Source organism: Eublepharis macularius, chromosome 4, assembly GCF_028583425.1.
Source record: "Eublepharis macularius isolate TG4126 chromosome 4, MPM_Emac_v1.0, whole genome shotgun sequence".
Classification (NCBI taxonomy): Eukaryota; Metazoa; Chordata; class Lepidosauria; order Squamata; family Eublepharidae; genus Eublepharis; species Eublepharis macularius.
This window is the reverse complement of record NC_072793.1, coordinates 187,162,562-187,180,511: the sequence shown is the minus strand read 5'-3', so window position 1 is coordinate 187,180,511 and position 17,950 is coordinate 187,162,562. Positions and strand designations below refer to the sequence as shown.

The following is a 17,950-nucleotide window of genomic DNA, read 5'->3' as shown; positions in this document are numbered from 1 at the left end:
AATCCAATCAATGAAATGAATGAAAGTGTAACCGCGGTAACCGGGAGGTCCCGGGAAATGGGGGCTGGGGAAGGGAGAGGGAAGGGGTCGCAGCGCACAGGCGGGGGGGGGCCCTTCTCGGCTCTTGCGCAGCAGCAGCCAGGCGGGCGGGGTCGTGCTTGCTCCCCGCCTTCCGAAGCGCCCCTTCCAGCCTGTTCCGTGCTGTTGCCGGGAGCGTTTCAGCAAGGAGAGGGTTCGGGGAAGCCTGCTCGTTGCATCTTTCCGTCCCTAAAATTCCGTTCTCTGCTGTCTTTCACACGTCCCACGCTTTTTTGGGGGGTCTGGCATCTTCTTTAGAGACGCACGCCGCAAAATACGGGAACGAACCCCCAAAGAACCCCGCAAATGGCAACGGGAGTCGCCGCCTTGTGCTGCCCCCCCCCGCCCCACCTGCCACGCCCGCCCAATCCGAGGGGGTTTGAGCCCTTCCGCCCCCCGTAGTTTGCACCTGCGCTCCCAGCAGCGCTCGCGGCCGGGCCGCCGCCCCACGTGTCTTCCGAACGCCTCGCAAGCCCCGCCCCCAGGCCGAGGCTCGGGCCCATACCCTCCGCCGCCATCTTGGTTCCGGGCGGAAGTGACCGCCGAGCGCTTCCCGTTTACTTCCGGTCCCGTCTCCCTCGGCCGTGGCGCGGGTTGCCTGAGGCGGAGGAAGCGGGCGGGCGAGGCGAGTCTCCGTGGGGACGGGAGGGCGGCCGCTGCCTTCCGGCGTGGGAGGGGGGGGGAGGGTCAAGCGGGGCGGGGCTGGCGCGGGCGGGGCGAGTGGCAGTTGGGGGCAGAGCCGCCCCCTCCCCCACCTAAGGCGACCCCCCCCCCTTTGCTTGAGGGAGGGGAGCGAGTGGGGGGGGCCTGTCTCCCTCCCTCCCTCGCAGCCCCCCTCCCATGGGCTGCCCGCTGGCCGAGCCTCCTTGGGGGGGCTCCCCCTGCCATGCTGGGGTGGGGGGTGGGGGGGACTTCCTGCCCTCCCCTCCCCTCCCCCCTTGTGCTGAGGGGCTCCCCCTCCCCCCTTTCTCTCCGCAGGCGGCCATGGCGGAGGCGCTGCAGAAGAAGCTCCAGGGGGAGCTGGAGAAGTACCAGCAGGTCCAGAAAGGTACCCCCCCTCCGCCCCAACCTTATTTATTTACTGTGTTTCTATCCCGTCTTTCTCCCCAGCGGGGACACAAAGGGGCCTCATCATCCCCCCACCAACCCACGGAAACAAAGCTGACACGGGCGGGATGGAAGCCAGTTCTTCTCGGGCTTATGGCCTCCCTTTGTGCTGTCTGGTCTGCATGTTCTAAACTGGAAGCGCCTCGGGGCAGGGACCCGTAATCTCTTATACCCCATAACAAAACATGGGCTAGAGCATACCGCCCCCCCTCCCGCCCCCCAACTGACTAGGCTCCTCTCAAAGCGAAATGCAGACATCAGAATCTAGGGGAACGAGTGCCCTGTTCCCATCGGGGGCTACCCAGATGCTTCTGGAAGCCCCTAGAAACCGGTGGGTGTGACTGGCACCCCTCCGTCTCCCCGCCACTGGCTGCTGCTCTTCTTCTGAGGCTGCCAAGGGGTCGGGTGGGGCTTCCAGAAGACAGCCTGGTTTGGGCTTGACCGCTTCTCTAATGGGGCAAAACTCTGACATGCTCTGTGTCAGTGTTGGGTGGGTGGGAAGGCAGGGATGGGAAGGCACTGGTCACCTGGGGGACTTGGCTTTGATAGCAGGGAGTTGTCAGTATCCTCGAGGGGTGCACCCGAACCTGCCTCTCAGAAGCCCAGAGCGTTCCTGGGGCTCAGGGGGAGAAGCGGCCTTTGGAAACAGATTCCAGGCGTTTCACATGCTGGGGTGTCCTCCTGTGCGTAAGGCTTGGGAGCAAATGTCTGCCAGTGGGATTTATGAGAACATCCCTCACTCCCCACTCCCTTCTAGACCTCAGCAAATGCATGACAGCCCGGCAAAAACTGGAGGCGCAGCTGACTGAGAACAACATCGTGAAGGAGGTGAGTCCCTGGGCCGCCCTCCTCCTCTGGGCCTTCTCCCTTTGCATTGCCCGCCCCTCAAGCTCTCTTCCTGTTTGTTTCCTCTAGGAATTGGACCTCCTGGACTCGTCTAACTCTGTCTACAAGCTGATTGGCCCCGTGTTGGTGAAGCAGGACACGGGAGAGGCAAAGGCCACCGTGGGGAAACGGCTGGACTACATCGCAGGGGAAATGTAAGTCGGGGAGGCATCTGCTAAGGGGCTGCTCTAGGAATGCTTGATGATCTCACCACCAAAGAACAGCCCTCCTGGATCCAAGGTGGGCCCCCATCTAGTCTAGAACCCAGCTTCCTGGGGGACTGAACAGGTGACCTTGGGAAGCCCACAAGCCGGGCAGGAAAGTCAACACCTGGCGGTCAGAGGTGCACTGCCACTGAATATGGAAGTTCCATTTAGCTGTCTCGGCTAACAGCCGTCTCTCTCCACCCCATGAACATGCCTAAGGGAGCTGTCTATATAGCCTGTGCAGCCAGGCTAGTGTGTGGTGGGGAATGACTGATGGACAGCTTGGATGTGCCTGACGTGTGACCTGGCAGGGAGACAGACACTGTGGTGGGAGGCCAGTAGAGGCCAGCCCTTCAGAGGTGAGCTAAATATGAGGAAGGGCTTCTTTATTTGGAACAGCCAGCCCCAGCTGCAGTGACCAGGCCAACCAGCAGAGCCAAAGCCCGTGGTGTGGAAGGCAAGCCTCTTGTGCGCCCCTCTGCAGCTCCTTTCCATGGGGACCTGGCTGGGTGGTGGGCTGTTGGGGAGGGGGGATTAACTGTAGAATGATGCGCTTTGGGAGAGAGTCCTCTCTGGGAGTTCTCTTGATCTGTACATATATATATATTCTGTGTTAAGATGAGTAAGGGATGAATGGAGGAGGACAGAGAGATTCCCACCCCCTCCTTCCAATTAAGAGTCTCTTGCCAAGTTCCCGGCTTAGGAAAATGCTTTCTGAATATGGTGCTAGAGACAGCTTTTAAAAGAGAATCAGCCCCATTGGCCCCAGTAACGGAACGGAGCCTCCATGTTTAGAGGCTGTATATTACCAAGGGGCAGGGGCCAGGGAGGCCGTTCCCTTCCTGCCGTCGTGCTGGACCAGATGGACCCCTCAGCCTCATCATACCGGCGCTTTTACTTATCGTTTGCCTTTCTCGCTGGGACTCGAGGCAGATGACACAGAGCAGGGTCAATACGACCGAGGGCTCAGCCCTTCAGCAACAACGCGGGAGGGAGGGTTGCCCTGAAGTGGCTTCAGGGGACGCACCTGCTTAAGCGCACCCCCTGCCATCCAGGGGAGCCCAGCCTCAGGTTTCTGCAAACGTGGCCTCCTCCTCTCTCTCTCTTTCGCAGCAAGCGGTACGACTCGCAGATGCAGGAGTACGAGAAGAAATCGGAGCAGCAGCGGGAGACGCTTGCGCGGCTGCAGCAGGAGTTCCAGAAGGCGCAGGCCAAAGTGGCTGCCAAGGCCTGAGGGGAGGGGGGGATAGGGGGAGCTCTGTGTCGCGCTGTACATGTTAGTCTGCTCTTTGTCTGAAATAAAGCCGGGTCAAGTTTCTGCCCTGTCTCCTAACCGCCTCAGGGGACATGGGGAGAGGGGGACGGCCGCACTCCACTCTGTGCCTCCTCCCTCCTTGGAGGGCAAAAGGAAATTCCTTGGACTGAGAGCCCGTGAGAGGAAGCAGCGGGGGTGGGGGTGGGGGTGGTCCGAGGATGCTCTGCAGGGCTTTGCAGGGGACGGGGCTGTGGCTTGGTGGCGGAGCACCTGCTTTGTGGGCAGGAAGTCCCCGGTTCAGTCCCCCAGGAGGTGGTGTGGAAGGCTGCTGCCGGGGGGCTTCTGCCCAGATTCTCATTCAGCACAAGGCAGCCGCGTCCTGTTGGTTTCCATTGGAATCACAGGGTTGGAAGGGGACCTCTAGGGTCATCTAGTCCAACCTCCTGCACAATGCAGGAAATTGAGTCCCCCCCCCCACACACACACACACCCAAGTGACCCTTACTGCACGCCCAGAAGATGGCAAAACACCATCAGGGTCCCTAGCCAAACTGGCCTGGGGAAAACTGCTAGCTGACCCCACGGAAAGCCCCCATCCACGCATGCTCCCTTCATTTAAGACGGGTAGCCATGTTGGTTTACAGCAGGAGAAAAAAAGCAAGAGTCCAGTAGCACCCTTCTGAAAAAGTGAGCTATGCCTCACGAAACCTCACACCCTACCACCAGTTTTGTTATTCTTCAGGGTGCTACTGGACTCTTGCTCTTTTCTCCCTTCCTTCAGTCATTGTGGTGGTGGGATCCTGCTCAGCTTTCACCCTGGCCCGATGTGAAGTCATTGACCATTGAAGGGAAATATAAAATATAAATATAAAAGGTCCCATATGAGGACAGACGCTGCCGCTGCTCCACTGGTGAAGTGGAATCACTTATTCATGTGTTCTTTTGCTGTCCTTTCCATCAAGTCTATAGGGACAAGTTTATTCCCCCACTCTTACACACACCAATTGCAGAGGCAAATAAGGCCTGCCTGGAGAAAGTTCTCTAATTGATGAAAATCCAGCTATCTCCAGGCAAATAGCCAAATTCTGTCTCCATTTGGTTAAATTCCACAATAAAAAGCATAGCCATACATAGTCTGTCCTGCTTTTTTTACGATTTTAACGTCAATGTTTTAAATATTAGAATTACTGCAGTTCCCAGAGAACTATATACATTTTAAGATAAGATTTTTAAATGCTAAATGTATTCTTCCGTGTCCTTTACACTTTTACGCTGGATTTAACTCTTCTATTGACTGCTAAGGATGTATTGCCATGGTAATGGCCTCTGACCGCAAATTCATTCATTCATTCATTCAACCCTTGTCGCTTCCATTTTGAATAGGATGAGACCTGGGTCTGACTTGGACACAGCAGCCCCTAGCCCAGGAAGTGAGCGTGCTCTCTCTCTCTCCGGGGGACAGAGACAAGGGGGGAGGCTGCAGGGAGTTCTGCTCTCCTCTGCCTCACTTCCGATAGTCTAGGAGGGGTTGTGCCCCTTTTGATGACTAGCTGTGCTTGCTCAGTGCGTGAACGCGGCTGCCTCCTCCTGGCCTTCAGGCAGAGCGGGAGCCATCTTTCTCTACCTGCTGAAGGGACACAGCTCATTGGAAGAACTTGGCCTGCCAGAAGACCCCATTTCAAAACCTCTTGAGATCTCTGGGGCAGGGCCTGCCCTGGGAAGCCAGTGCCAGGCAGAGGCATAGAGAGGCGGCCAGCGCTTGTGTCTTGCTCCTTCTACAGAAACTTCATTGGCGCTTGAGGACAAAGCAAGAGGGGGCCCAGAAGGCAGCATCTCCCAGGGATGGAGGCAGGGGCCAGGAGTGAGGGGGGGGGGGGCTTCTGCATATTGCAAACGGGTGGCCCCAGGGGAGGTGGCTTGTGCTGCCAGCGCACTCTGCATGTGCTCAGGCACTCGGATCTGAGGAAGCTTAAAACAGAAAAGGTGTCAGATACTACAGACACGCTAGAGAGCAGATAAAAGCTGCTCTTAACCATTTGTCCCTACCCGTTTTGGCTTCTGCTTTTCCTCCAGGGCCCACAGAATTTTCTGTGTCCTGCGCCTGGTCAAAGACCCAGAAATGGAGCGGCCCAGAAATGTAGGTTCCATTTTGCTGAGGTGATTATTATTGTGTATTTATAGTCTGCCTTTTTCACTTGAGATTACAAGCGTGCACACTGTGTGTGCGTGTGTGTGAGACTGTGAACAGCTAACGGAATCCTTTTAAGAGGATGACACACATCACGGGATTCCCCAAAGGGTGAGATTTATTCATATAAAATATTTATACCCCACCTTGCGTGGATGGGGCATCAGCTGCATATTCCCATCACAATACTTTTTTGAGACTGGGGCACCAGCAGGAGCCGCGTCCTTCATCTGTAAAATGCCCACCTGTCCTGAGAGGGCGGCTCAGGTGTCTTCACGGCTGCCCCCTCCCCCGCCCTAGTGTGTCTTCACTGCATTAGTGTTAACAAAGTTGTGCCAAGCAAATGCAATACTGCAGAGAAGGCGGTGGCGGCGGCATCCTCCAGTCTTGCGCCAACAGAATGCAGGGCAGACGAGGTCAGAAAGAGCGAGTTTACCCTCTCAGCCCCCAGCAGAGATTCCCTGAGAAACGGCCTCCATCAGCCCCCAGCCCCATTACAGTGTATGAGCACTGGAAAGCAAGAGCCCCCACCCAGTTCTGCACAAATGCATGGCATGAAAAAGGAAAGGAGGGGAAAGCCTGCCCCCTAGGGAGAAGCATACTCCCTCCCCCCACCGTAACAGGCAGCTGCCAAGCCCATTCCTTCCTGCACCGGAAGGGAGGCGTGTCGAGGATGATTGGAAAAGGCACACGGTGCTGAAGGCAGAAGCGACGCTGCATGAGAAAGACATCACGGCAGCATGACAAAGGAGCGCTTCCCTGTCTTAGCCTCACCTGGGCTGGAGAGGCTTATAAGTGGCACCTCTGCCCCCCCCCCCCCCCCCCCGGCAGCTCCCCGTGTTCCTTCCCTGGCTCCTACATCCATGCATGTTCATTTTCCTAAAGCCTCTGGAAAAATCTCTGCACATCCAGGAGTGAAGCAGCTGAGGCAAAGGGCACAAAAGGCCTGCTAGCTCTGCCCCCAGCAGAAGCTGGCCAAGCTAACATAGCCCACAAGGCTCGTGCCCGTGCCCGTATCATCAGCTGAGGGTGCCAGAGGGCCAACAGCACCCGGTACAGGCTGGCAACAATGACGGGGGCATGCCGGTCTCCATCTCAGAAGAGGGCCTTGGCGATCCTGCGCCCAGTGGCTTTGATCTTTGGGAAAGTAGCGTTGACATCTGTGCCTCGCGGCACTGGGGTCCGGGGAGGAGGCAGCGGAGGGGGCGTGGAGCCCCGTGGGCACTTGCGTCGTAGCACAAAGTCGAGGCTTGAGCTGTTCATGGCATAGAAGACGTTGGCCGTGGGAGGGAAGGCCAACTCTGTGTGGGTGAGAGAGAAGCGGTCAAGAGGGCAAACCCAAAGGGGCCGCTGAGCAAAGCCCCGCGGCTGGCCTTCCCCTCCCCTGCTGCTCAGGTAATTAAAATACCCGTTGCGCCACTGTGCCGTTTTGATCATGGGTCTGCCCATATCCGGTACCTGCAGGCCTTCCTGAGGGCGGCTTGGATGACATTTGGGCCTCTGTACGCAAGCTGGGCTGGGAGCCCCCAGTCCAGAGTTCCTTCAGAGTTCCTTCGGGAATGCGATCCGAGTGCAGGCACTGCCCCCTTGTCTTTAATTCCACGCGCGTCGAGTAGGGCACACCAAAGACCTCCCCCCAGCAACCCCACCCCCGGCAGTCGGCGCTTGCCCACGCCCTGCCTGTCCTGGTTCTCACCTCGGCCTTCTGGCAGGAGCTGCACCAGTTCGTAGCTGGGGGCCAGGCCCCGGTCCTGGCTGTGTTTCTCCAGCACCTTCGTGATCACGGCCGGTGCCTTGTCCTGACTCGTCACCTGCCAACAGCGGCAAACATGAGGGGAGCCTTCGTTCAGCCTCTTTTGCTTTCCAGAGATTTTTCTGCTCCGTATTACAACTATTTTTCTCCCTCTCCCAAAACGTTCGGACTCGAGGGCATCCATTAAAGCGGATGAGCAGGAGACTCAGGACGGACAAAAGGAAAGACTTTTTACACCACAAATGATTAAGAGGTGAAATCGATGCCACTGACACGGGTGGCTTCAAAGGGGGACTGGACAGATCCAGGGAGGAGAGGGGGTCCATCGGGGGCGGCTATCCTCGATGACTAAAGTGAGCCTCCCTATCTAGAAGCAGTCAACCCCTGAATACCAGCAGCAGGAGAAGGCCGTGGCCTCAGTGCCCTTTTTGGCCCCCCCCCGAGCATGTGCAGGAGGCTAACCGGCCGCTTGTGCTTTAGCTCCACAGCCAAATCTGCCCCCCTTTCCTGCATTCCCCAGTGCTCCGTGGGGCCCCGTTTGCAAAGAGGCTGCTAGAACTGCACCCGGGGAATCCCGAACGGCCCCTGGAAGCGTCCTCCCCCCCCCCATTTCCACCCTGAGCCCCGAGGCCCGCTCACCACGATGCTCTTGTAGAGGGTGCCGTTGTGCAGTTCCATGCGCACGCGAATGATGCGGCACTCGGAGGCGGAAGCGCTCCCTGGCGCGGGGGCTGTGGGATAGGCTGACCCGCAGGAAGCCGAGCGCCGGTGCCCGCGGATGAAGCCACCACCAGTGGCAGGAGGTGGGGCAAGGCCCGCGGGCAAGGAGGGTGTGTCGTCCTCTGGGGCTCTGTCGAGAGCGGAGACCGAGGGCCACTTCACCTGCTGGGAGAAAGAAAGGCGAGGGAGGGTCAGTGGGGCCAGGGCAGGAAGGGTGTGGAGTGCCTGCCAGAGTCCATGCGGGGAAACAGCCAAGCTCCGAATGAGAGCCCCCGGGCCACATGCAGGGCCTTTGTGGAGCCTCTCCCTCTGCTGCAGCTGGAAGGATGCAAGAGCGTGGGGGGGGCACTCAGGTGGCGGCCCCCCTGTAGCAGTTACCTGGGCCAGGGAGGAAGAAGGGGACAGCAGCAGGTCAGGTGGTGCCTGGGAGGAGCTGGGCTTGTCCCTGGCCACCGGTGTGCCCATCCCAATCGAGCTGAGAAGGCTACAGAGAAGGAAGAAGCCCGTTAGCCGAATGACTATGCCTCTGTCTGTCCCACCTGCCCCACCGCTCCCTGCTGCTGAGATGCCAGAAATACGGAGGAGGCCTGGCTTGAGGAGGGGGACACTTCGCAGCCTCCCCCCCCCCGACCCCGCTCCCCACTCTTACTCTGTGCACTGGGTGATGACCACGGAAGGCTTGATGGGTCTGGTGGGGGCCCCTCCGTCCCCTAGTGGCTCAATGGCGCATGACAGCTGGTAGCTGCAGGAGAGGGAGAGAGAGAGAGAGAGAGAGAGAGAGAGAGAGAGAGAGAGAGAGAGAGAGACCGCGTGTTAGAAACACCCCTCCCAGCCGGATTAGTCTGCTCGTGGCCAAAACAAAAGAAGTCCAGAGTTCCCTAAAGATGGTTTTTGTGGCAGAAGCTGTTCAGGTGTGTGTGGCACAGCCCTCTCGGTCAGACGCCCCAGACGCAACGTTACTCTGCAGATAACTGGGCACAGACGGGAGCCCCAGGCCAGGCCTTCCCAGCACCTCCAGGCCTGGCCGCCAATGGCTTCAAGATCTTCCAGGCAGCCAACTCACATCTTGCAAGGCCCCCAGAAAGTTTTGAGAATCCCAGACGGGAGAGGTTTCAAGGAAGGCAAGAACAGCTGGAGGCCTGAGGAGGAGAGGCGCAGGGGGGCACCTGCCCACACTTCGCGGCCCCCGAAGCGCCAGGAGCTGCAGCTCTTGGAGGCTGGCTTGGTCCGTTTGGCCCAAGGGGGCAGCTCCTCGCGCTTCTTGGCCTCAGGAGTCCCCTCCGACCCACAAGGTGTCAGTGGTCAGGAAGTGCTCTAACAGTTCCCTGCACTTTAACTGTCGCACAGCAGACAGAAATTCAACCAACGCAGCTTTCCTCCAGTTGAAGAAAACACAGAACTCGCAAAGCACACTGCAAATGAGCGGAACTGAACAGAAATGACACGCAGTGCTAGTGGCAGAAACGCAGAGATGGTGAAGTTCCCAGAGTTCTTTCAGCAAGATGGCAGGCGTCACGGAGGCAGACGTTTTCAAGCCCCAAGCAGGAGAAATGACGAGCCAAAATTCCCGATTTTTGAGAGAGAAACACAGGAGGGGGCACAAAGAGGAGCGCCCACCTTTGAGTCTCGGTGAGGCGGGGCAGGCGCTGCAGCCACCGCTGGAAAGCGCGGTCACGCCTCAGCGCGTAGTTGCGGCAGGCGGCCTGCAGGAGACGCAGCTGGGTCAAGATTTCGAACTCCTGCCAGAGGGAAGTAGAGGAAGAGAGGAGTGACCGGATGGCTGCCCCCTTAGGGGCACCCCCTTCATTTCCTCTCCCTTCTCCTTCCGTCTCCTGTCACAACACACATACCTTGCGGTGCTTCTCAAAATTAATGTATCCGTTCTGCAGGGGGGGAGAGAGAGAGAGAGAGAGAGAGACTCACACATGGTTTCCCCAGAACTGCAGGGCTTTTTCTAGACCACCATAACGAAGACAAAAAACCCAACCCAACCCACAAAGTTCTTCTTCAACAAAACAATTCTGAAGCAAAAAATACACAAACTTTGCAAAGAACACCCAGGCCAATTTGCTCCTGTCTGAAAAGTCGGTGGCCCGGGACGGGCAGGGGGGCAGAGTCCACACCCCTTCTTGCTTCCTTCTGGGCTCAGGCCCCTGCAGGGTCAGTCGTGGGACAGACACGCATCTCCCCCCACTCACAGCCTGTGTGCCACCCCACGTAAACTGCACGCTCAGTATTGCGAACAGGTTGGCATGAGCTGTTGACCCTCTCTCCGGGCAGGCTCAGCACCCCGTTGGGTCCAGGGAATCTGAGGATGTTCCTGGCACATCTCCAGGAGATGACCAGGGGGAGCACGAAAGAGGCCCGTTTCCTGTATAATGGATCCCGCACTACTGCTAGAAATCAAGTTTGGCAACAGCGAGAAGCAACTTCTACAAACTCAATCTAGCCTGGAAGATGGAGCCTACACGTTGACACGGCCAATCCGGCCACCTGGATCCAGGCCATGGTACCATCGAGACCTGACTACTGTAATGCACTCTACACGGGTCTCCCATCCAAATTACCTAGGAGACTCCAGTTGGTGCAGAACGCCGCAGCTCGGCTATTATCAGGAGCGAGCAGGAGCATGAGTCTTACGGGCGTTCTGCAGTCACTCCATTGGCTATCAGTTGGCTTTATCAGCTACAAAGCTCTTCATGGCCTTGGCCCATCTTATCTGCAAGACCATCTCTCTTTCCCCCTAAATTCTCTCCTAGCTTTCCGCAAAAAGATGCAGAACTGAATTATTCAGGAGAGCTTTCTACTCAGATAAGAAGGCTGTACTGTAAAGGACGTGGGCTAAAGGGATAGGTACTACACACGTTACTACTACGTACTGTCTGTTGCTGCAAGTTTCTATGTTGTTTAATATGCCAGTCTCAGAATTGCTTATGCTCTCTTTTGGCATTTCTTCACACTGGAAAATTACTACTATTAAATTTTATACCCTATTACGTTGTTTCTTATTGAAACATCTTTGAATTTGACTGTACTGACTCACACTGCGTGGCCTGCCTCGAGTCTCTGCGAGAAAGGCGGACTACAGATAACGTAAATAAAATAAAATAAAATAAACACGCCCCTCACCTCCAGTCGTTTTCGTGTGGCCGCATCCAGCATCACCAAGTCCTTCAGGAAAGTGCCCAGATACGGGACCACGCCCTGGGGGTGGGGTGGGGGGGAGTGGGAGAGGAAAGTCAGGGTGGGGGGGGGGAGACGCAGGCCAGCCGAGTGTCTGCCACACCTACTGGGCTCAGGCTGGTCTTCTCGGACCGGCAGTGGCTCGCAGGGGTCTGGGGCAGAAAGAAGTCCTTCCCCAAACCTGAAATCCTTTGGAGGGGAGGGGCTGAACCCGGGACCTTCTGGCACTGCCCTGTAGAAGCATAAGCTCCCCCCACCACCACCTTACCATGGGGCGCTGCTCCGGAGCCTTCTGCTGGTGCCTCCGCTGGGCGGGCTCAGCGCTAGGGCAGCCTTCCTGCAAGGCGGCGGTGGGGGGGGGGACAAGAAGGGGGGGGAGGGAAAGCACGAGTTCATATGGGCAGGCGAACAAAGGTATCCCTCCAGGCAAACGCTGGAGCCTCATTTGTGTGAGAAAACTCAGGTGCCCCGTCCTCCACACCAGGCAGCTGCCCACCTGAAAGAGGAGCCGGCGGCTCTGGCGGTAGTTGTCCTCCTCTGAGCAGATGGCACTGAGCTCCTCGTAGCAGTGGACACAGTCCCTGGGGGTAGCGAGACCCGGAGACATTCAGCCCCCTGCAGGACGGCCCAGCCCCCCAACTCTACCCCGTATGAAGGATGCAAGCGAAGCCGCCAAACCTTCCCAACAAGCCAAAGGAGGCGGTGAGTGGACCACTGTGAGAGCAGGCGGGGGGGGGGGGGGCTCTACACAGGGGTGGGGTCTCAGGGGGGCTTTTCTCTACAAGCATCTCCGAGATCTTCCCCCTGCAAACGTTGCTACTTCTGGGCTTATCCGAGCTGGATGCAGGCGGCCAAGATCTAGGGTTTCGCAAGGGGAAGGGGAGCAAGGGATGTCCGGGAGCCCGGCCCCCCTGCTGCTTCCGCTGCCCCAACCTGGACGTCTCCTCCCAGGTCCGCTTGAGACGATGCAGCGGGGTTGACTGGAGGGCAGAGACCACAGCGTAGAGCGCGGAGAAGTTCCGGAGGGAGAGGCACTCCTGGAAAGGAACCGAGGGTAGAGGGGGAGGCTTGAATTGCCCCTGGGGGAAGAAGATCTAAGGGTCCGGGGAAAGGGACAGAAGATTTGCATCGGGACCCACCTCTGCCACCCGGATCCACTTCTCCAGGAGCCGGGCCCGTTGTGAGGCACGCAGCCCTGTGTCGCTCAGGCAGGAGGCGACGACGGCGTTGGTCACCCGGTTGAACTGGGCCACTGTGGCCCGGACGGTGGGGCAGGTTCCTTCATTGCCCTTCTTGTCGCGCTGAGACCAGAGTGAGCCTAAGCACTCGTGGGGAACCAGGCGCAGGAAGAGCTCCTAGGGGTGCAGAAAGGGGAGCGTGACGCTATTTTGTTTATTTATTACCAGCAGGAGAGGCCTCCCAGAATTACGACTGATCTCTGGACTACAGAAATCAGTTCTCCTGGAGGAAATGGCAACGTCACAGGGTAGGCTCTACGGCATTGCATCCCTGCTGGGCTCGCCCTCCCCCCCCAGGCACTGCCCCCAGATATCCAGGAATCTCCCAAGCTGGAGTTGGTAACCATACCACCACAGCCACAGGATTCGAACCCAAACCAACACCCCTAACGTGTTGGTGCAGATTCTGGGACTGCGTAAACAAGTATAAGAATGGGTGCTGGACATTTTATTGAAAAACAAGTTTCTAGATCTCATGACTGCAAATCCATGCTTGGAAGGGCTCGGCCTTGCCTGGCAAAAGCAAGCAGGACTCGGGGAGTGGGGGGGGAGGGCAAGAGCCTCACAGGTTTGAAGCTGCTTTATACCGGATCAGACCTTTTAGGCCTGTCCCAGTCAGTCTTATCTACTCCAACTGGAAGCCGCTCTCCAGGAATTCAGGCTGAATTCTTTCCCGTCACCTACTTCCCGATCCTTAAGGGCGATGCCGGGCATTGAGCCGGGGCCCTTCTGCATGCCAAACAGAGGCACTTCCACCGAGCCCTTCCCCTCCTTCCTCCTCCACATCCGCACAAGCAGAATAAATCATGCCGAATACATGATCTGTGCACGCAGCGACATGGTTTGGGTTGTATAATTTATACAAGTCTCTATACAGCATTTACTCTGTAATGCAGAAGACGCACCCGCGGTCGGTGCTGGAGGTTATTTGCAATCCCTCCTGCATGTGTGGGCCGTCACCTGGAATTTGGCACGGTTTGCCAACTCTGGAGAGCCTCATCCTCCATTTCATTTTTTTTAAAAAAACCACCAAATTTCTAGTTTTCACTGTGGCAAAATCCGTATTTGAAGCTACACAGGCAGCACCTGTAAGAGGCTTGAAACGGCTTGACTCTTTAAACTCAACTCCCAGCCCGGCCGCCCTCCAGGCACAAGCGCCCAGGCGCCCATCGATCGCCCCGATGCACTCACAGCGTCCTGGGCGGTGAGGTGGGCGGCCACTTCGTCTGCCTGGAGGCCCAGGATGTAATGGGGATCGGGGTCCTCATCCTCCACCACGGCCTCGTCTTCCTCCGGCTCCTCCCTCGCCACCGGGGCTCCCTCGGTGGGGGTCCTTGTGAGCCTCTTCTCCTGCTCCGAGCCGCTCCCGAGGGCCCAGCACAGGCGGCCCACGAGCTGGTCCCGCAGGCCGGGCTCCAGACCCACGAAGTCCTCAGGGTACCCATCCAGCCAGGAGCAAAGCAGAGATCCCAGCGCACTGCAGGGAGAGGGAGAGGGGTAAATGAGCCCTGGCCCCCCTCCAGACTGAGCCCACCCACCCCCCACTCCGGGGTTTCCTTTGAGCCTCAGTCAGGGAACACGCGATGGAGGAGGCCTTCCACGACGAGGCCTCCCTGCCTCCAAGCTGCAGCCCCCCCCCCAACAGAACGTGAAGGAGGAGGCGGGAGGGGGAAAGAAGGGTGATGGAAGGAGGGACGGACGGATAAACGGGCTTGAGAGCTCTGTGGTGCCCCAGCTGGAGTGTCAGGCTTGGACCTGGAAGACCCGGTCCTGGCTTGAAGCTTGCTGGCAACCACCAGCCGGTCACACACTCTTCCCTAACCTACCTCTCAGGGTTGTTGTTGTGAGAATAAAATGAACAGGAGGAGGATGCAAGCCCCCCCCTGCGCTTCAGAAGGCAGTGTACCTCTGAACGCTAGATACTGGGGAAATAAGAGAAGACGACTCTGGCCTCTCTCGGGGGCTTCCCCGGGGCAGCGGCTGGGCCACTGTGGGAAACAGGATGCCGGACAGAACGGATCCTCTTGGGTCGGTAACAGCTGAGCTATCCGGAGGCTCTTATTCCGCCTAAGCCAGAGCTCAGTGAGGAGGCAGAGAGGGAGCGTGAGAGAGCCGGGGCAGTGCAGAATTGGCCCAGCCCAGAGTTTCTTGCAAGCCAGCCCAGCCGAGGGAAAGGTGAAACTGAAGCCGTCTCCCAGCCGATGCGACCCAGAAGGAAACCCCAGGCCCAGCAACCTGCCAAAGAGTGAGCCCCCTCCCCAGAAGAGCCGTGCAGGATCAGGCCAAAGACCCAGCCTCCTGCCTCTGACAGTGGACAGCCCACCTTGACACGGCAGGGCCAAAACCCGTCTAGACCCTTCCCCACACTTAGCTGGGAAACCCTGGGGGGCCCTGCCTCCTCCCCCTGTCTGCCCCTGTGCTGCCCAGCCCGAAGTTCACCCTCTCCTCATCCAGAAGGAAATCAAGAGGGAAGGGGAGTGTGTGTGCGCCCAATGACGTTGCATTGTACAATAGGGGAGAAGAGGCTAAGACTTGGGACAGCAGTGCCTCTGAGCATGCACAGAGAGCCCCTCGAGGCAACTGCACCCAGGGCTTCCCGGAAGGAGCACAACTCCCAAGACAAGACAGGGGGCCGGGGGGGGGGTTCCACTCACCGCTGCAGCTCCGCGCTTTCGGGGCTGCCCTGCTCCTCGGAGACCGCCTGGAGCCTGGAGGGCAGGAGAGAGGCGGCGGGTCGGCAGCGGTTCGAAGGCCCCCCCCGCCCCCCGAGCCTCGCCCGCCCGGCCTCCCTCCCTGCCCGCGGGCGCACCTGTCCAGCAGCAGCACCAGGACGACGCGGGGCGCGGCGAAGGTGCGGAAGGTGGCCAGGAAGGCGGGCACGTAGCAGGGGTCGCCCAGCGCCGGCGCCTCCAGCAGGTGCTGCACCAGCCGCGGCAGGGAGCCCGCCTTCAGCGCCCGCGACTGCCCCGGGCCGCCCTCCGACGCCGCCGGGCCCTGCGGAGGAAGAGACAGCGGGAGCGAGGCAGCGAGGCGGCCGTGGCGCCCCGGCCCGGCCCGGCCCGGCCCGCCAGTCCCCGCGCCGCCCGCCCGCCCGCCCCGCACTCACCCCCGCCGAGGAGCGGCAGCTCACGGCGTAGATCGCCCCGTCGGCCGCCTCTTCCCACTGCGTCGCCGGCGCCTGCGGGGAGAGCGAGCGAGGGAGCGGTGAGCGCGCCGCCCGGCCCCCGCGGCCCCCGCGGCCCCCGGCCCGGCCCGGCGCTCACCCTGGCGGGCAGGCAGTACCAGCGCGTGCGGCTGAGCAGCGCCCCCTCGGCCGGCCCCGCCGCCTCCAGGCAGCCGCCCAGGCGCAGGAAGACCCTCATGGGGGCCGCGGGCCGGCCGGCCAGCCTCCCTGCCTCCCTGCCTGCGGCGCGGCTCTCCTTCCGCCTGCCCGGCGCGCCCGCCGCCCGCCCCGCCCCGCCCTCCGGGACTTCCCCAAACCGGCCCGGCCGGATTCCGCTCCCCCGAGGCGCGCCGGGGCGCTCCGCAGCTCCGCAGCGCGCCCCGCCCAGCGCCCCGCCGCCCGCCCCCCCCAGCGCCGCCGCCGCCGCCACTCACCGGCTCCGCAGGCGGCGGGTCCCGTCCGGGCTCGGCGCTCCGGCTGCGGAAGGCGCTGAGCGTCACGCCCGGCTCCGCCGGCCCGTCCAGGAGGAGGCGCAGCGAGCGCGGCACCATCCGGGCGCCCCTCTGCCGCCTAGGGCCGCTGCGGGGAGACAGAGGCAGAGGCGGGGGCCGGTCCGAGGGGGGCCGCGGGCCGGCGAGCGGGGCGAGACCCCCGGGCCGCTCCCGGCGCCAAGGCGCGCGCGGCGGCACAGTGCTTGCTTGCTCGCACACGGAGTGGCCCGGGTTTGCCGGGGGGGCCGCGCCTGAGCACCCCCCCCCGAATCTTGCCCCCCGGCAGCGCTCCCGAAGCCCCCCCGCCCCCCGCCGCGCTTCTGCCTTCCTGCAAACTCCAGCCCCCCCCCGCGTGGCTTGCGACCCACCGAAGCCCCCTCCGCCCCCCGGGGGGGGGGGCTCACCTGGCTGCGTGGGGAGGGCCCGGCCGGGGGCAGGGGGGCGCTCGCAGCCGCCAATGCCCGTCTCCGCTGGGGCAGCGGCAGGGCGGAAAGTCCGGAAGCGGAGCTGGCCGGGAAGGGAGCCAGGAGCGGCAGGACGGGAAACCGGAGGCCGGACACGCGGCAAAGCCCGGCGCTGGAGCCCGGGAGGGCGGGCTGGACTGCAGGCGGGCAATGGCTCCGGGCGGCCGGGGGGGGGGGGGCGCTTGGCATCAGCTGCAACCGGCGGCCGACAAGCGGGGGCCCTTTTGCCCCCCTCCCTCGGGCTGTTGACTGCCGGCGGCGGGCGCTTTCCCTTCCTCGCTCTCGCATGGTGTTTCTTGCACGGCTGGCCCCCCGCGTCGCGCCGGCCTTCCCTGCCCTGCCGGGCAATCCGCCTCGAGTCTCAGAGTTGCCGAGCACGAAGCAAGGCGGCCAGCCCGCCAGCCCCTCCGCCCGGGGCCCCCAGGAAACCCCCCAGTGCCGCAGACACGCCTGGAGCTGGACCCGAGTCAGAAGCCCAGGAAAACACGGAGGCAGGCGCAGCCGGGAAGCGGCGTTGGGGATCCAAGGCCCCGAGACGACCGCCCCTGGCTCTGCCTTCGGGCACAGGGCAGCATTGCCAGCCTTTACTAATGACATACATTTTAAAAATACTATGGATATTTATGAATGACATATTCAGAAAACTCTTTATGCCGCCTTTCCAAGAGGTGCAGCTTCCCAAACAGAAGTGCTACAGACAAAACATGAAACGGTAGTCATCAAAACCCGCCACCAGCCTGCTTAAAATAAAGAGTTTCCGGGCGCAGAGAGCAGGGCCGGCGAGGCAGAGCTTGACTGGCGGGCTGGGCCACTCCGGGCCCCGAGCAGCCCAGCGCCTTCAGGGTCAGGCCCAGCACCCTTTGCATTCCACCCGGAAGAAGGCAGAGGGGGGGACGACCCGCCCACCCCACCCCCGGCCCCTGACCCAGCCTGGCTGCTGCTCTTTAGATGGGCTGAAGTTTCCGGCCGCTGGAGCCGGCCTGACCTGGAAGGGGCCACAAGGGGCAGGTTTGTGGCTCCTGGCCCATGCTCGGAGGCTCAAGGGGTTTCCCTGGCACACAGTTCCCTTTATCAACTTTGGCTGGTCCTCAAAAAAATGTGAGCTGGCCACATGCTCAGATTACATTTAAATTAGGTTACTTTAACCTCAACCTCTTTCCATAATTTAAATCTCTGTATAAAGGGACCTTCTCCTGGCCAGTTGGCAACAGGAGCAAAA

The 17,950-nt window shown here is 60.3% G+C and overlaps 2 protein-coding genes across 4 annotated transcripts; one reads left to right on the top strand and one right to left on the bottom strand.

The window, feature by feature from the left end:
- The first annotated feature begins 613 nt into the window (after positions 1 to 613).
- PFDN6 (prefoldin subunit 6) lies at positions 614 to 3,594 on the top strand. The gene is made up of 5 exons (XM_054975265.1): positions 614 to 703; positions 1,057 to 1,126; positions 1,943 to 2,013; positions 2,101 to 2,225; positions 3,390 to 3,594. The coding sequence occupies exons 2-5, from the start codon at positions 1,063 to 1,065 to the stop codon at positions 3,508 to 3,510; spliced, it is 381 nt and encodes a 126-aa protein (XP_054831240.1). The 5' UTR covers positions 614 to 703; positions 1,057 to 1,062; the 3' UTR covers positions 3,511 to 3,594.
- Positions 3,595 to 6,759: 3,165 nt separating this feature from the next.
- On the bottom strand, positions 6,760 to 17,034 carry RGL2 (ral guanine nucleotide dissociation stimulator like 2). 3 transcript variants are annotated; one of them, XM_054977519.1, is made up of 18 exons: positions 16,672 to 16,747; positions 16,211 to 16,355; positions 15,720 to 15,791; positions 15,423 to 15,607; positions 15,268 to 15,321; positions 13,805 to 14,090; positions 12,515 to 12,730; positions 12,309 to 12,412; positions 11,872 to 11,956; positions 11,644 to 11,712; positions 11,322 to 11,396; positions 10,043 to 10,075; positions 9,810 to 9,931; positions 8,842 to 8,934; positions 8,571 to 8,676; positions 8,112 to 8,357; positions 7,416 to 7,530; positions 6,760 to 7,020 (listed from the first exon to the last, which is right to left on the bottom strand). In XM_054977519.1, exons 2-18 carry the CDS (start codon positions 16,325 to 16,327, stop codon positions 6,815 to 6,817), a joined length of 2,184 nt encoding a protein of 727 aa, XP_054833494.1. In that variant the 5' UTR covers positions 16,328 to 16,355; positions 16,672 to 16,747; the 3' UTR covers positions 6,760 to 6,814. The 3 variants fall into 3 exon arrangements, with proteins under 3 accessions (XP_054833494.1, XP_054833493.1, XP_054833495.1); XM_054977518.1 differs by lacking the exon at positions 16,211 to 16,355 and having other exon boundaries at positions 16,672 to 17,034; XM_054977520.1 differs by lacking the exons at positions 16,211 to 16,355; positions 16,672 to 16,747 and adding an exon at positions 15,877 to 16,012.
- Between the last annotated feature and the right edge of the window lie 916 nt (positions 17,035 to 17,950).

Bases quoted from the DNA above. Each gene is read 5' to 3' on its own strand.
- PFDN6 (XM_054975265.1), top strand. From the start codon at position 1,063: ATGGCGGAGGCGCTGCAGAAGAAGCTCCAGGGGGAGCTGGAGAAGTAC. The intron at 1,127-1,942 runs GTACCCCCCCTC...ACTCCCTTCTAG, and splicing joins GTACCAGCAGGTCCAGAAAG to ACCTCAGCAAATGCATGACA. The intron at 2,226-3,389 runs GTAAGTCGGGGA...TCTCTTTCGCAG, and splicing joins GACTACATCGCAGGGGAAAT to CAAGCGGTACGACTCGCAGA.
- RGL2 (XM_054977518.1), bottom strand. From the start codon at position 17,019: ATGCGAGAGCGAGGAAGGGAAAGCGCCCGCCGCCGGCAGTCAACAGCC. The intron at 12,731-13,804 runs GTGAGTGCATCG...CTGCACCCCTAG, and splicing joins ACCTCACCGCCCAGGACGCT to GAGCTCTTCCTGCGCCTGGT. The intron at 11,397-11,643 runs GTAAGGTGGTGG...CCCCACCCCCAG, and splicing joins CTCCGGAGCAGCGCCCCATG to GGCGTGGTCCCGTATCTGGG.